The sequence below is a fragment of the Heteronotia binoei genome, chromosome 21 (genome assembly GCF_032191835.1).
Source record: "Heteronotia binoei isolate CCM8104 ecotype False Entrance Well chromosome 21, APGP_CSIRO_Hbin_v1, whole genome shotgun sequence".
Classification (NCBI taxonomy): Eukaryota; Metazoa; Chordata; class Lepidosauria; order Squamata; family Gekkonidae; genus Heteronotia; species Heteronotia binoei.
Window position 1 is genome coordinate 37,022,733 of NC_083243.1, and position 16,762 is coordinate 37,039,494.

The window sequence follows — 16,762 nt, forward strand, 5'->3', positions numbered from 1 at the left end:
CCTACCAATCTGATCCTGAACACATGATACTGTCTGTTCTGACAGGCAACAAAAGCCAGCATGGTGGTGTTGTTAAGTGTGCTGGACCCTAATCTGAAGAACCAGGTTTGATTCCCCACTCCTTCGCTTGAAGCCTACTGGGTGACCTTGGGACATTCACAATTCTCTCAGAGCTCTCTCAGATCCACCTACCTCATAAGATGCCTGTCATAGGGAGAGGAAGGGAAGACGATTGTAAGCCAATTTGAGACTCCTTAGGATAGAGAAAAGCAGGGTATAAAAACCAAATGTTCTTCGTCATAGTCTCAGATAGAGGTCTTTCATATGAACATATGAAGCTGCCTTATACTGAATCAGACCCTTGGTCCATCAAAGTCAGTATTGTCTTCTCAGACTGGCAGCGGCTCTCCAGGGTCTCAAGCTGAGGTTTTTCACACCTATTTGTCTGGACCCTTTTTTGGAGATGCCAGGGATTGAACCTGGGACCTTCTGCTTCCCAAGCAGATGCTCTACCACTGAGCCACCGTCCCTCCCTTTCACCGTCCCTTTCATATCACCTACTGCATCCTTCTGATAAACAAGACCTACCCCATTCATTGGACTTACTGCCAAGGAAATCCATAGCAAATCTGGAACTTTGTGCCAAAAGTGCCTTCTATTTTTACCTTTTGTTATTATAGCAAAATAAATTTTCTATGTGAAAATGCTGAACTAATTGCTGTAGTTCTTAGTTAGAAAAATAATGAAATGTTCTGGGAAAATACAACAATAACTTCCCACAGGATAACTGCACATAATTAGATCCACACAGCAAGAAGATCAGTACTGGCCAAAGAATCCTCCAGGTCTGGAAGAAAAGGTTTTAAAATGGAGAATCCACTTCCTGAACCATGTGGTCTATAAAGGTTCAAAGGGGAGGGCTTTTTTTTCTTTTAGAGGGTAAGGGGATCTTAAATATATTATTGCATTCTCCACACAACTCCAAGTAGCCAGAGGTATCATGGGAAGCAATGCATGTTCCCTTTGAATGAGAGACCACTGGAAACTTACTGAGTTTCTGTCTTTGTTCCAAACCTTTTTAAGACAAATCCACTCATTTGCCAGAGAGCTATCTCACAGCAGAATGACAGTGAGTTTCACCTTTACATTTGTTGGCACTACAATTCTACAGTTAGAGTTCTCCCCCCCGTATATGGCTTTTTTCAGAGAAAGGTTACTTAGAGAGTATATTCAATGTTAGTTTGTCACATCCTAAATAAAGTTAGGACAATTTTTAGCCTAGTCCAGTAACTTAATCTTTCAAGAAGCAGGTGAAAAATAGTATAAAAATTCTGGGCCCAGACAGTTCTCACAAAACAAGTAACAATCTGTTTGTACAGGGTAGGGGCCATGACTCAACAGTTCAGCATCTGCCTTATACAAAGAAGGTCAGTCTCTGGCATCTCCAGCTCAAAGGTCCCAGGAGGAGGCAATTTGGAAGACCTCTACCTGGAGAGCCAATGAAAGTAGGTTGCCAGCCTCCAGGTGGTAGCTGGAGATCTCCTGGGATTACAACTGATCTTCAGGCAACAGAGATCAGTTCACCTGGAGAAAATGGCCACTTTGGAAGGTGGACTCTAATGGCAGTTTTGCTATTAGCAATTTAAATCAGGAAAACTGTGGGGAGGACAAGTCAAACACTCCTAATGTCATCGTTCCACACTAATTTGTAACTATCTGTGGTTGTCTTAAAATTAAAATCAAAACATCAGGAAATCAGCTCCTCCGCATCTCTCTTGGCCTTGAGTCCAGGGCCGGATTAACAATTAGGCCAAGTAAGCACTGGCCTATGGTGTCCCACACCTTTGGGGCCCCAGGACAGCTTTCTCCCCCTGCTTGCAGCCCTCCCAGTATGCATGTGCAGCCAGCAACTGAGCTGTTCTTTGCCCAACTTGCTTGGTGTGGCTGCTGCTGGCATCGTCACCAGGTTTGCCTCTCTCTGCCTCTCCCCCACAGCATTTTCAAAGAGGCTTTTGAGAAGGTGCCTGCAGGCTGAAGCGGAGGCTGTGGGCGGCAAGGTGGACACTCCAACTCTGAGATAGTTTGCAAGGGGTCCCCCAATATTTTGACTGCCTAGGGGCCTCCACAGGTTTAATCCGGCACTGCTTGAGTCCATGGCATTATATCCCATTGAAACCCTTCTTTTCCACCAAATCCTGCCCTCCTCAGGCTCCATCCCCCCAAAATCTCCAGCTATTTCCCAACCCAGAGCTGGCAACCCTAACTGAAAGTCAGAGCACACAAGACTGACTTTGAATAAACTAGGGAGAATTTGGTCCTAGTCATGAAGCTCCCTCTGTAAACATGGGGTAGTCTCTGTCTTTGCTGGCCAAATCTACCTCACAAGGCTGTTGGCAGGATGAAATGGAGCAACCCCCGCTGCACATCACCCTGACATCAATGGAGAAAGAGTAAAATACAAATGTGATGAAAAGCTACAGATAGGGTTGAACGGAGCATTAAAAAAAAAACGCCCAGCAGGAGCTTATTTGCATATTAGGCCACACCCCCTGACATAACCACTGTTTTGTGCAGGGCCCAGTAGGAACTAATTTGCATATTAGGCCACACCCCCTGACACTAAGCCAGCCGGAACTGTGTTCTTGTGTGTTCCTGCTCAAAAAAAAGCCCTGCTCAAAAAAAGCTGTTTGTAGAATGACACAATATTTTTTAAAAGACTGTTGCATACCTCATTCTGAGTTCTTTAAGTTCTTCTTTCAACTTATGTATTTCATTCTTCTTTATCTGAATGAGCTTTCGTTCATTCTGGTATTTCTTCATTGCGCGTTCCTTCTTCTGCTCACACTCTTTAAGATATCTGTCAAATTTAAGAGCTCGAGCCCTGCTCTGACCAAAGAAGGAGAGAGAAAGCTAACAGAATACCCCAACAGAACAAAGTTAGAATCCAGTGGCACCTTTAAGACCAACGATTTTTTTTAATTCAGGGTGTAAGCTTTCGTGTGCATGCTAATGTAAGATAATGAAATGGGATAGTGCTACATATAAGTAGTGGGCAGTAGTTAAGCATGCAAAAGAGTACAAAATTAGAATCCAATGGAAAAACAATAAAATTGTTTTTAACAAATTAGAAGAAGAAGAAGATATTGGATTTATATCCCACCCTCCACTCCGAAGAGTCTCAGAGCGGCTCACAATCTCCTTTACCTTCCTCCCCCACAACAGACACCCTGTGAGGTGGGTGGGGCTGGAGAGGGCTCTCACAGCAGCTGCCCTTTCAAGGACAACCTCTGCCAGAGCTATGGCTGACCCAAGGCCATGCTAGCAGGTGCAAGTGGAGGAGTGGGGAATCAAACCCGGTTCTCCCAGATAAGAGTCCGCACACTTAACCACTACACCAAACTGGCTCTCTATTAAAAGAATAGCACATTTGGTCTGGATATCATCAGGTGCCATTGGATTCTAACTCTGTTCTGTTGCTTCAGACCAACACGGCTGCCCATCTGAATACACCAACTTTACTGAAACTGTAGTAAGAACAAAGTTTGAGTCCAGTGGCACCTGTAAGAGCTTTAAGACCAACAAAGTTTAATGCTAGCTATAAGACCAGCATCTTTAAGATCAGCAAAGTTTAATTCTGAGTACACTTCTGCATACACATAAAAGCTTATAGCCAGAATTCAACTTCGTTGGTCTTAAAAGTGCCACTGGACTCCACCTTTGTTCTATTGCTTCAGACTAACACAGTTACTGACCTGAATCTATAGTAAGAATAAGAACAAACATTCATATTTTGAATATTATGGGTGTGAGAATCGACACTGAGAAAAACAATACTGGACGCAAACAAACACATAGGGTTGCAAGATCCAGCTTGGTAAATTCCTGGTGATTTGGAGCAGGTGCCCAGGAAGAGGGGAGTTTTGAGAGGGAAAGGGTCTCAGTGGAAAGGAGATGCCTAAGTTTGCTCCCCAAAGCTGTAATTTCCTCCAAAGTTGGCTGCCAACCTCCAAATGAGGCCCAGGGTTCTAACTAAGGCTGCCAAGTCCAATTCAAGAAATACCTGGGGACTTTGGAGGTGAAGCCAGGAAACATTGAGGTGGAGTCAGGAGCAAGGGTATGACAAGCATAATTGAACTCCACAGGGAGTTCTGGCCATCATATTTAAAGGGACCGAACACCTTTTAAATGCCTTCCTTCCATAGGAAATAATGAAGAATAGGGGTCCCTTCTTTTGAGGATAATAGAATTGGACCCTCTGGTCCTATCTTTTTGAAACTTGGAGGGTAGTTTGGAGGGAGGCACTGGATGCTGTACTGAAAATGTGGTGCCTCTAACTCAAAAAACAGCGCCCCCCCCCAAGCCTCAGATATCCACAGATCAATTTTCCATTATTTTCTATGGGAATAAGTCTCCATAGAGCAGGGGTGGGGAACCTTTCTTCTGCCAAGGGCCATTTGGATATTTATAACATCATTCACTGGCCATACAAAATTATCAACTTAAAAAACAGTGCTCCGCCAAGGGAGAACAATTCAAGCCAGCAAAATTAATGCAAATAATTGTTTTTTCTATTTGAAGTCATGTGGGGAGAGCCTAATTCAGTACACACACAAACACACACACCACAGCCCGCCGCCCTAAGTAGGCATATTAGACCACATCCCTAATATTAATGTATTATGTCACACACTCATTAGCATATTGGTGGTAGCTGACTCCCATCCCTGCACTCCTGCAACCCCTCCCTCCCTTCATGTGGAAACTGCAGCTGCTCCCAGCAGACCTTTAAAGGCACCTACATACCCAAGCAGCAGTCCTTCAGAATGGCCACCACTAAGGTTCCACAGAGAAAGGGGGAGGGAGAGAAAGAGAAAGAAAGAAATGGGGGAGGGGGAGAAAGGAAATGAAATGGAGGGAATAAAGGGTAATAAAGGAAAATAAAGAAATGGGGGAAGAAAGGAGGAAGAAAGGGAAATAAAGAACTGTGGGGGAGAAATGGAAAGAAAGGGAAACAAAGAAATGGGGGAAGAAAAGATAATAAAGGAAAATAAAGAAAGGAGGAAGGAAGGGAAATAAAGTAATGGAGGAAAGGGAGAATTAAAGGAAACAAAGAAATGGGGGGAAGAAATAGAAAGAAATGGAACTAAAGAAAGGAGGGGGAAACTTACCAGAACTGTGACAGTGACTTTTCCAGGCCCTAGGAAGGCTGCAGCATAGCTGGGCCTTGCAATCCCTGCCAGCCAGCCGTGCCCTGGGAAGGCTGCTGCACAGTGCAGCTGGGCTGCATGATCCTTGCTGGCCCCAGGGAGGCCACCACGTTGTTTGACTCAGCCCAGCAACCCCCAAGGGCCAGACCAAGTGATCTCGAGGGCCATAAACGACCCTGAGGCCTGATGTTCCCCACCCCTGCCATAGAGAATAATAGAGTTGCCAGCAGACATTCCCCTCCCCCCGCTTTCTAATTACCCTGAAGCAGGGGGAGGGCCTCCAAACCGGGTGATCCCCTGCCCCCACCGGGGGATCGGCAACCCTAGTTCTAACTGATCGCCAGACTACAAAGATCAGTTCCCTGGAGGAAATGGCATCTTCAGAAGGTGCTCCTATGGTATCACATTCCCTTCAGACCTCCATCGCTTCCACATATTTTGCTCTCCCCAGACACTTCCCCTCCAATCACCAGGAATTTTCCAAATTGGAGTTGGCAGCTCTGTCTACAGAGGAACTGATCTCTATCATCTTGGGAGGATTTCAGGGCCTGCCTTGAGATGGTAACCCTACAAACACAGGATTGATTAAGATTTACCTATTCTACCAGGGGCAAAAGACAGATTCAGATATGGTTCTGAGATGGGGTAAGCTCATTAGAGGTTAAAACAAAGTACCTTAACATTACCAAAAAGATCATCACACTTCATTTCCTATTCGCTCTAGCATGCACACTGAACACAGAGATCACTTTGCCAAGGATGTATGGGAGATGCCATGGGCTAATGGCCAAAACATAATGTAATATGACATAGAACAAAGGTGGAGTCCAGCAGCACCTTTAAGACCAACCAAGTTTTATTCAGAATGTAGGCTTTCATGTACATGCATACGAAAGCTTACGTTCTGAATAAAACTTTGTTGGTCTTATAGGTGGCACCAGACTCCAGGTTTATTCTATTGCTTCAGACCAACACGGCTACCCACCTGGATCTGTAAAATGACAAATCCATATCCATTAATTCTAATCAAGATGAAGAACAGTTGGTTTTTATACCCCACCCTTCACTACCCAAAGGCGTTTCAGAGCGGCTTACAAGCTCTTTCCCTTCTTTTCTCCAAAACAGACACCCTGTGAGGTAGGTGGGGCTGAGAGAGCTCTGAGAGAACTGCTCTTGAGAGAACAGTGACTGGCCCCAGGTCACCCAGCTGGCTTCACATGGGGAGTCAAGCCGGTCCTCCAGATTAGAGCCCACCACTCTTAACCACTACACCACAATGGCTCTCAAAAAAACAAGAATGACACAGTGATGCTGAGGGGGTGGGGGAGTTGAACTATTTTCCTGATCGAAATTACATTCCCTTGACATTGCCAACAGGGCTAATAGCAGTTTTACTATTAGCAATTTAAATCAGGAAAACTGTGGGGAGGGCAGGTCAAACTGTGGGGAGGGCAGGTCAAACACTCCCAATCATCATTCCACACTAAAATGTAGGTATCTGTGGTTGTCTTAAAATTAAAACATCAGGAAATCAGCTCCCCTACAGCTCTCCTGGCCTTAAATCCATCCTAGAATTGTCTTTCTCACTTCACGATACTTACAGCCTCTTCTTTCAGTGCAAATTCTGCACTTCGTTTGGCCAGCATTTCCATCTGTTGTTTGAATTCTTGCCTCTTAGCAATCAGTTCCACAGTGACTCGGTCGTGTTCAACTTCTTTGTACAAAAGCAAGGTCTTCTGTAATGTTTTTCCATGATTCCGAAGAATCTTGCTTGGGGCCTGGCACAATAAATTGTGTTACATCATTAGTTCATTGAAGACCCATGCTAAGCAGGGGGCACCATTTAGGAAAAGTGGAGTTGTGCATATGAGCACTTCTGTTTCTGGTTAGTGTGAATTATAAAATAGCAACCACAGTAAATTGAATTCAAATGCATTGCTTTCTTTTTGCAAATTCAACTCAATTACATATCCAAGAGCAAGACTGCTCTGTTCCTGTCACCAAAATCTCCTTGCTTTCCCCATCATTAAAACCTGAAATCTGTCATTCAGTTTCCCCACCTTAGGCCAAGAATAGCATTATTCCTTGAAACAGATGGCGGTGCCACCAAAGTGCTGACCCACTCATAGCAGGTTCTTCAGTTTTAGTGCTGAGCTCTCCAGTGCCTGCGATTTTGTTCTGGAGGAGGTGGAAATAGATAGGGGAAAGGGCTATGCTTGGTTCCTATAAAAGTCTGGTAGACCGGAGCTCAGTCCTCATCCCTTCTACTTCCACAAGAAGCAGCAGAACAAAACAAAACAAACAAACCCAGGCCTAGGATCCTTTTCTGTATCTTACAAGCAGCTCAACATTATTCCCTGTGCCATGAGACTGAACCTGCTCACTGCAGCACCACACAAATCTTTATAATACTGAGGCTGCCCATCTCCTGCTTCTGAGGGTGGGCTCTATGGCATTACAGCCCAACTGAGCTCCTTCCCCTCCCCTGGCTCTGCTCCCAAAGCCCCAGGAATTCCCCAACTTGGTGTTGACAACCAAATTGATGTAGCTGGTAGAGCGTCTTCTTGGCATGCAGAAGGTCCCCCGTTCAATCCCTGACATCTCCAGTTAGCAGAAATCAGCCAGGAGGTGATTTCATCATCACACAACCTTTACTAGCATAGCAGCACGAATCCAAATGGATTGCAATAGAATCTGTGGACAAAAAGAACACCTCCTAGAAGCGTAGTAAAGGAATTTTGCTACAGATTCAATGATTTCGCACTTATTTGAGGCTAAAAGTAAGAAGGTCTTGCAATCCTCTAAAGCACAGGTGTCAAACATGCGGCCTGGAGGCCGAATCAGGTCCCCGGAGGGCTCCTATCAGGCCCCTGAGCAACTGGCTCTTGTCTGCTTCCTTCTCCCTCTCTCTTGCTTCCTTCTGCATCTCAGCTTGCTTTGCACAGCTTGCTCATTCACACAGGAGATATGGAGCAAAACCTTGATGTTCTCCATTGGTTGAGGCTCCTTCCCCTCCTGGTCCCCTAGGGAGGGAGGGAAAGAGCCAGAGCTTCCTTTGCCCAGTTCCCTGGATCCCATGGGAGAAATACAAAGAAAGTATCTTTAAGACCAACAAGTGCTAATGTTTTAATCTTTTTTTTTAAAAAAAAATTAGTTATGTTTGTCTGTGTCCTTTAAAATGTTTATGTCTCTGCTACCTAATCTTAAATAGGTACACACATGGCCCGGCCCGACATGGCCTGGCCTGACAAAGTCTCATTTAGGTCAGATCCGGCCCTCATAACAAATGAGTTCAACACCCGTACTCTAAAGGTTGCAGAAAAGGCTTTTAAAAAGCAACACGAAGATCGTCATAAAATTCACAATGCAAGATAGCATGATCAATGTCTTCAATCTCCCTCATCTCACGTGGACACAACCTGTCAGAATATGGAATTTTCTTAAATCTCCCATATAGCACCATAGATGGGAGAACATTACAACGAGCCAGCATAAACGGCTTGCGAAGTTGATGATCACAGAGACAAGATAAATATTCAGACAGGGTAAAACCAGAGGAAAGCATCCAACATACTGGGGAACAGGAGGTGATTTGAAAGATTCCCACTTGAGAGTTTTGAGAGCCACTGTTGGTCAAAGTAGACAATATTGATCCTGACACACCCGGTGTCCCTCCCCCACCCTGCCCCACCCAAAAGGTATAACGAGTGCAGCTAACCTCACGAATGATAGGGATGCAATGGACATCTTCATCCTCTTCTTCCCTATAAAATACAATGGCAGAATTATTATTATTATCATCATGCACAGAACAAACACCAGTTTCCAGCATGGTCACACTCTAGCATGACCAAGAAATGAAACGCAAGAGGAGGCCTGACTGTGGGGGCAGCTGCAGTCTTGACAGAGCCTTTGGTTGAGGCAGCAGGCATGCCTATTCCATCTGCTCAGCCTCCCTTGCTGTGATGCTATCCTATTGCCATCATCCTACCGTTGTATTTGTTGGGCCTATAGCTGTATCGATCTGTAGAACGTGCCCAGTTGAAATTGCTGCCTATGGTGCATACTATTGTTTTATGGTTTTATTATATTGTTACATAGTCTTGATTTGTACGTTTTTAACTGTTGTCTAATCTATGTTGTTCTTCACCCTGAGCCCGCTTGCGGGAAAGGGGAGAATATAAGCCAACTAAAATAAATAAATAAAATAAAAATAAATACAGTCTACAGTCCCCCTTTGGGGCAAGAAACACCCCTGGGGGCATTTCAGGTCAGGGAAACATTGTGGAGAGCAGGTGGGAGGCTGAAGCTCCTCATCTCCCCCATGCTGCAGACCTGATCTGAATTAGTTCCCAGCAACTGTCATCTGACTGAGAGGAAGGAGCGTCACCTTCAGGCTAATTTGTTGAACCAATCTGATAGCTAGTTTAGCCTTCAGTTGTTAGCTCTTAAATTGTTTGTATTAAGGTTGCCAAGTCCCCTGTAGCCTCTGACAGGGGACTTTTTTCGCGCGCAATGCATGTGCGGCACGATGATGTCACCAGGAAGTGATGTCATTGCACTAGTGACACCGCGTGCCAGCCATACTAGGCGTTTCCAGGAAAACTCTATGGTTTTTCCGGAAGCTCTAGCAATTTGGGAGGGGAAAACTCTATGGTACCTATTGTGCCACAGAGTTTTCCCTCCCAAAGTACTAGAGCATCCGTGAAAACCATGGAATTTTCCCGAAAATGCCTAGAGCAGCCGGCGCATGGCGTTACCAGCACGATGTCACTTCTGGTTGATGTCATTGCACCGGCGATGTCAGGGGATGTTCCCCCCACCGGCCCAATGTGGGCCGGTGGGTTGGGAACCTCCAGGGTAGGAGACCCCCCGCCCAGCCCAGGGGCTTGGCAGCCCTAGTTTGTATGCTAATTTGCTATTTGCTGGTCTTACCAACTGCTTTAATCCAATCTTAACTATAAAAGGTCATCCCCTATGCAAGCACCAGTCGTTTCTGACTCTGGGATGACATCACATTACAACGCATTCACAGCAGACTTTTTACAGGGTGGGTTGCCATTGCCTTCCCCATTGCCTTCATTTACACTTTCTCCCCAGCAAGCTGGGTACTCATTTTACCGACCTCAGAAGAATGGAAGGGTGAGTCAACCTTGAGCCAGTTACCTGGACTCAGCTTCTGCTGGGATTGAACTCAGATTGTGAATAGAGTTTGGATTGCAGTACTGCAGTTCACCAATCTGCACCACGGGGCTTCTTCAATCTTAACTATACTTGTCAATTACTTTTGCATATTGACTCTAACACGGCTTTCCCGGCAACTAACCCTCCACCCTCCCTCTACCTGTATGAAAGGCTTGAGGAAGTCTGTTTCAAAGTATCTGAAGAAGTGTGCATGCACTCAAAAGTTTATGCCCAGAATTAATCTTTGTTGGTCTTTTAAGGACCACAGGACTCAAACTGAGTTCTATAGTTAGGACAGCAATTCTTGAAAATGTCATGGAAAGAAAAGACAGCAAATGCAACCACCATTTTCAATAATATTGTGGGGCTGCAGTCCTACATGGAACAGGTGTTCTGAATCAGACATAGTTCCGTAGCACTTAAAGTGAGTAAAGCTAAGATTTGCTCATCGTGTAAATAAGATATCTGCCTTGAACCCTCTCATCTTGTTTATGATATACAAAGTTTGTAGCAGCAAATATTATAGAAAGCACCCAATACATGGCTAAATTACCAAACACAAACTAAACAATTAGTGTAATTACCACATGCTCCTTAGAGTTCCCTGGTCAACCGCTTTGCAAAAGCTCTTAAGGCTGACAACAGCAATCGAGAGTACCATTGAGTGGTGGCAGCAAGAACTATCACAATGCTATCTCTATTGTCTCTCTCCGCTTCAGCTTTTAGCATCCTTGTGAACTAAAAAATAATCCTTGGAAATGCAAGTGTACTGTGGTGTTTTGCCATGTAAATACTGTGTGTGCTTTATTTCTGTGTTCCAATGTGGAGTTTTAAATGCTGTACTCTAAAATGTGGGCCTGTAGAGAAAGAAAGATAGACGGGGAAAGATGGGTGAGTGAAGGGTTTCATGACTGGATAGTAGCTGTTCCAAAGGGATGGAGTTGACTGTTTTGTTCCAAGAGAGGCTTTGTATGGGAATTAGTTCTGTCTCTGCAGTGTGTGTGTGTGCGAAGGAAAGAGTCTGAGTGACCTTCTTTGCGCCAAGTAGATGCTCTGTCACCGAGCCATGGCCCCTCATATGTTAAAAAGTCTGAGAACCCTCCCCCCCACAATTATACAAAGTATATAATTAGAGATATCAAGGGGTAATCTCTCAGTAAACTGAAAACAGTAAACACACAATACATAAATGGCAATTAAAATAACAAGCAATACCTCATGAAAACTGTTTTTTAAAAAATATTTCAATCTGCATAAACACCCTCATGGTATGTGAAATCTGAAAACCATGAAGGAAAAGCAGAGAAACAGAAGCAGACTCTACAGAACTTTCCCAGAATCCCCATTCAGTGTCACTAGTTACAAATTATTACTACAAATGACCATCCAACCAGGTGGGAAAAGTAAGGAAGGTTTGCTGCTTGGTAAAGACACCTCAACAGCTGTCACCCATAGGAATGCATGGCACAAAAAAAGAATTCAAAAATATTTTTGTCTAATTCAGATTGCTGAGCAACCACTCAACAGAAAACCCTCCGTCAAAGGTCACCAGTCTTTTTGAGCTTGTAGGCCCATTTGGAATTCTGAAACAGTATGGCCAGCTCAGCAACAAAATGGCTGCTGCAGGAGACAGATACAGCCACAAAAGGATTGCCAGAGCTCAACTGCACTAACACCATGCAAATTCCTGTTGTGGTGGCAGCTGCTACCAAGGCAACTTTTTAAAAAATCTGCACAGCCAATCTAGTCCCCAGTAGCCAATAAAGCCCTGCTGGGCTAGTGCCACACCTGGCCCCACCCACTTCTTAAAAACCAGGGCTTTTTTGTAGCAGGAACTCCTTTGCATATTAGGCCATGCCTCCCTGATGTAGCCAATCCTCCAAGAGCTTACAGGGCTCTTAGTACAGGACCTACTGTAGACTCCAAGAGGATTGGCTACATCAGGGATGTGGGGCCTAACATGCAAAAGAGTTCCTGCTACGAAAAAAACTCGGTTAAAAACACTCCAGAAATGGAGTCAGTGAGTGCCATAGTGCCCATGTGGACACCACTTTAGGAACCCCTGCCTGGCCTCACAGGAAGGCAGATGACTCACTTTCTCTGGAATGGCAGGAAAACCAAAGAAAGGTACATTATACAACATGAGAAAATGAGATATATATGGAAAATAGACATAGCTGAGGTTTAGGGAGATATATGTTAAGCTGAACACCAAAGCATGGTTTGAGAGATTGATGGATGCCTTATAGATAGCTGTTTAAACAGACACCCACTTATAGCAGCTGCACATAGTTTTTCAAATTAGTCCTTCCAGAGCTGACTCTACCAGCTGGAATTATATGCTTCCTGTTTTGCATGGTGGATTTGTAGAAAGACCTCCTATGATGTGCTGTAAGATCAGTGTTTGAGTCCACATGTTCAGCTGCATTTGGCATAACCATGCTTTATACTTTCTCATGAGGGAAAGCATAAATGATGCCAACTGTCATTTGCACTGTGAGATGTGAAGACATTCCAGTGCACAGCTCAGCTTTATAGTATGAACATTTTTTCTCTCCCTTCACAGCATAAAGGTCAAAGCAGCGGGGGTGGGCTGGGGGGTTATGCGTGAGAATGGTTTTGTATGCCCATTGCAGTCTGACTCCTACACTGGTGAAAGCGGCAGCGGTGAAATCATCTCTGGATGCATTCTGATGGGATCTGATGGTGCTTGCCAGCAACTAATTTGACCCAAGACCAAATGCTCTTTGCAAGATTTCGGAAGATGCTGGTGCGCTGACTTTCAAGCCACCATTGCTCTTAGCTAGATTTCATTCAACGATGGCAAAAATGAAACACAACAAATCAGGTTGAAGATAAACTCGCTTGATTATGTGTGTCAGTCTTCAAGCTATGACTGGGAAAGGGATGAAAGCAGCTGGAGAATGAATGGGGGGAACATTTAAGGCTGCTGCAGGAGGGGAGCAGTGGGAAAATAAATCCCATTTCATCTGCAGAAGTCCTTGTGCCTACGAAAATACTTGCTTTTCAAGCTAGTGTGCCACTCGTCAGTGTTGCAACCAGGACTTTTTTTGTAGAAAAAGTCCAGAAGGAACTTATTTGCATATCAGGCCACGCCCCTGAGATTACTATTGTTTTGCACAGCAGGAACTCATTCGGCCGCGCCCCCTGATGCCAAGTCAGCTGGAACTGCATTCCTGTACATTCCTGTTGAAAAAAAGCCCTGGTGGCAACATCTCTGACAAATTTCCCACTAGCCTTATGCCACTTTCACACTCCTCTTCTTGGTGGGACTTCCATCTGATTTCACACAATCTGCCCCGGGGCTGCAGCTTGCTCCACCTCTTTCATGCAGCAAACAAGAGCCTCAAAAACCCAGTTTCTGTTTGCCGCACAAAAAAAGGCAAAGCTAGTTGCAGCCCCAGGGCAGATGGTGTGAAATCGGAAGGCAGCCTCGCCGAGGAGAGGAGAGTGGAAGCGGCATAAGGCTAGTGGGAAATTGATCTCTAACTATCCCACACTCTTTACATGACAGCACAAGGACAATTTTATCCTCGTTACAAAAGTCCCTTTTTGGTCATCAAGGCACAGCTGACTTCCGGCAAGTCCATAGGGTTAGCAAGTCAAGAGACATTCAGTACAGGTTTGCCATTGCCTGTCTCTGTGTAGCGACCCTGGTATTCCATGGTGGTCTCCTATCCAAACACTGACCAAGGCTGAACCTGTATAGTTTCTGAGATCTGACAAGAGCCAGTTAGCCTGAAATATCCAGGACAGGGCAGATAAAAGTCCCTACCCCTTTTAAAACCAGAGGCTCTGTGTCTTTACTGGCTACATGACAGAAAGTCACAGATGCAACCTATCCTGACCAGGAGTAGTCTTAGCCAACAGGGACCAGCTCTTCCAGGCCCCGTGCTGGGCGGGCCTCCAAACTGGCTCCCTCAGTAGGAGGGAAAAGAAAAAGAACAACTGTCACCCACACCCTCCCTGTCTGGGGCTTAGACAGCTGACTTCTAGAAATGGTGGCTCACACTTACCTTGCACAAGGTAAGAGCCAATCCTTGCTTGGGACTTGGGCAGGGGAGTTGTGGGTGGTGGCTGCATTTCTGGGGCTCCATCCTATGCTTTTGCCATGGCACAAGAATCACTGAGACCACTCCTGACACAGAGCTTGGGAAAGATGGGGGAAGTTTGCTTGCTACGTGGGATTGATTTGTTTTGCCAGCTGTTAAAGGGGCAGAAGCCTTGCCAAGAAAAACTGTCAGCTTCATCTGCAACCACCATGAGGGCTTCAGTCTTTGGGTTCCTGCAGGATTTCTCCCTCCATGCACATGCATTTTTGAATTGCAGCCTACTGTAGGAAATGCTGCTTTTATCCAAACAGGCACCAAACAGGATGGACAGGAATTGTATAGAACCCAGAAAAAAGAAAGTTTATTATTTCAATCAGGAAAATGCAACAGGAAGAAGAATTAACCTTCCTTTCCCCACCACTGTGGCCTCAGTATATTCCCTCCCTCCTAATCATTTTTTGAGGTGATACTATATGTTTGGTGGGGTCAAATGCTGGAATCCCAGAGTCACATATACGGTACTTCAGCCCTCAGCAGCAGCTGTGATAATTATTCTCACACCCACATCCCTATGCAGTTTCTTCAAGTCCTCCAGATCTGCCAGACAGTATCTGTCACATGATCAAGAAGGAAGCTTTTGCACTTCTCCTCTGGAGTCTACAAGGCTTCATCTCTTCCACACACACACACACACACACACACACCATCATCTCACGGAAATAAAAAAAAAATGACTGTCTCACCATCAGCTTCCCACCCCTTTCACCTGCATCTTCTGTTGCCACTGAATTTTTACAAAAAGCCAAATCAGAAACAAATTTGGAGTACTGCAGTCTGACCTCTCTGCGCTCTTTGATCCTGGTGGAAGCTGAGTTCAGATAGCCAACTCAAGGTTGACTCAGCCTTCTATCCTTCCAAGGTCAGCAAAATGAGTACCCAGCTTGCTGGGGGTAAAGTGTAGATGACTGGGGAAGGCAATGAAAACATCGTGATGCAATGTCACCCCAAAGTCAAAAACGACCGGTGCTTGCACAGGGGACTACCTTTACCTTTACCTACCCAAGCAAAATTTTCAGAGTTATTGGGAAACACTGATGCAACTTCAGATTGCCAATTCATCTTGCTTGATGCAAAAACTTTGGATGAATCTGAAGATGGCAGTTTGAGCGACACCTTCAAAATCTCTCCAATACTCAAAACTGGGATGTTAGGAATATTTACATTTACTTGAGAATAAGTCCCATCCAATTCAGTGGGGCTTACTTCTGAGTGAAAATGGGTACAACAGGGCTGTACAGCCAGCAACATTTCACAACAGTTTTGTACATCTACCTGGAAACATCTACATACAAAGCATGTACTCTGTTACAGAAGCCAGGGACCTGGGATATCCTGGAATTACAGCTCATCTCCAGACTACAAAGATCAATTCCCCTGGAGAAAACCAATGCTTTGGAGAGTGGGTTCTATGGCATTGTACCCCATTGAGGTCCCTGTCCTCTCCAGGCTCCATCCCCAAATCTCCAGGAGTTTCCCATGCTGGATCTGGCGACTCTGGCCCACTGGTGGCTGGGGGGACGGCATGGCAGCCATAGGAGGTTAAATAAATTAGCATGCCATGCCCTGAACCCATAATACACATGCATATCTTCATTCTTCAGATGTTTTCTGGCTCTATGTAAACCTGTTGTGTGTTACATTAGTTTGATTCTGACCCCTAACGTACCACAAACGCAGACAAGCCCTAACTTCCCCATTATCCTTTTGGCATTCAGAGATCTAAAAGACAAACATAAGTGGTGATCACCTTACCTGTGCTCTCCTAGTTGGGTCACAAAGACATTTTTCCTCCTGTTTTCCACCTGCAAAATGTATTTGGAATCAAGGACACTTGCCATCATCAGAGGGTTCTATTTCTTTAAGAAAGAAAAAAGGAAAGAAAGCGACTTTTCCTGCCTGCTGACAGGCACTGCTATCTGCAACAATCTCCCCTGAAAAAATAAGTTGGGGGGGAAAGGAGGCCGAGAATTTTCTTTTTTGGGAAAAAAATTTCTCAGTGCAACTGTGTTGTTTTTAATGCTGTGTTACAGTGCCATGGGCATGAGTATGAGCACGCCAGGATCTAGTTGCAAACTTCGACACACAGGCTTCAACGTGCGAGGTGAGTTTTCAGGGTTGCTACAGTTACCTTTCTGCCCTGGGTTGCTTTCTGCGTTTCCCCTAGCAACGCCCTGGCATACAGAAGAGTGTGGATCAAGGCCTTAGGCACAAAGTAAAACCTGCCCTCGTTTTTCTCTA

At 45.0% G+C, this 16,762-nt stretch overlaps 1 protein-coding gene across 1 annotated transcript in view; it reads right to left on the reverse strand.

Annotated features, from left to right (window-relative positions):
• CCDC197 (coiled-coil domain containing 197) overlaps positions 1-16,365 on the reverse strand; it is a 28,089-nt gene extending 11,724 nt beyond the window's left edge. The window contains exons 1-4 of the mRNA XM_060262125.1: positions 16,277-16,365; positions 8,926-8,971; positions 6,809-6,985; positions 2,729-2,886 (exon numbers count right to left, since the gene is read on the reverse strand). Of these exons, the coding sequence (XP_060118108.1) occupies positions 2,729-2,886; positions 6,809-6,985; positions 8,926-8,971; positions 16,277-16,365 (470 nt within the window). The remainder of the gene's footprint in view (positions 1-2,728; positions 2,887-6,808; positions 6,986-8,925; positions 8,972-16,276) is intronic.
• Positions 16,366-16,762: the final 397 nt, after the last annotated feature.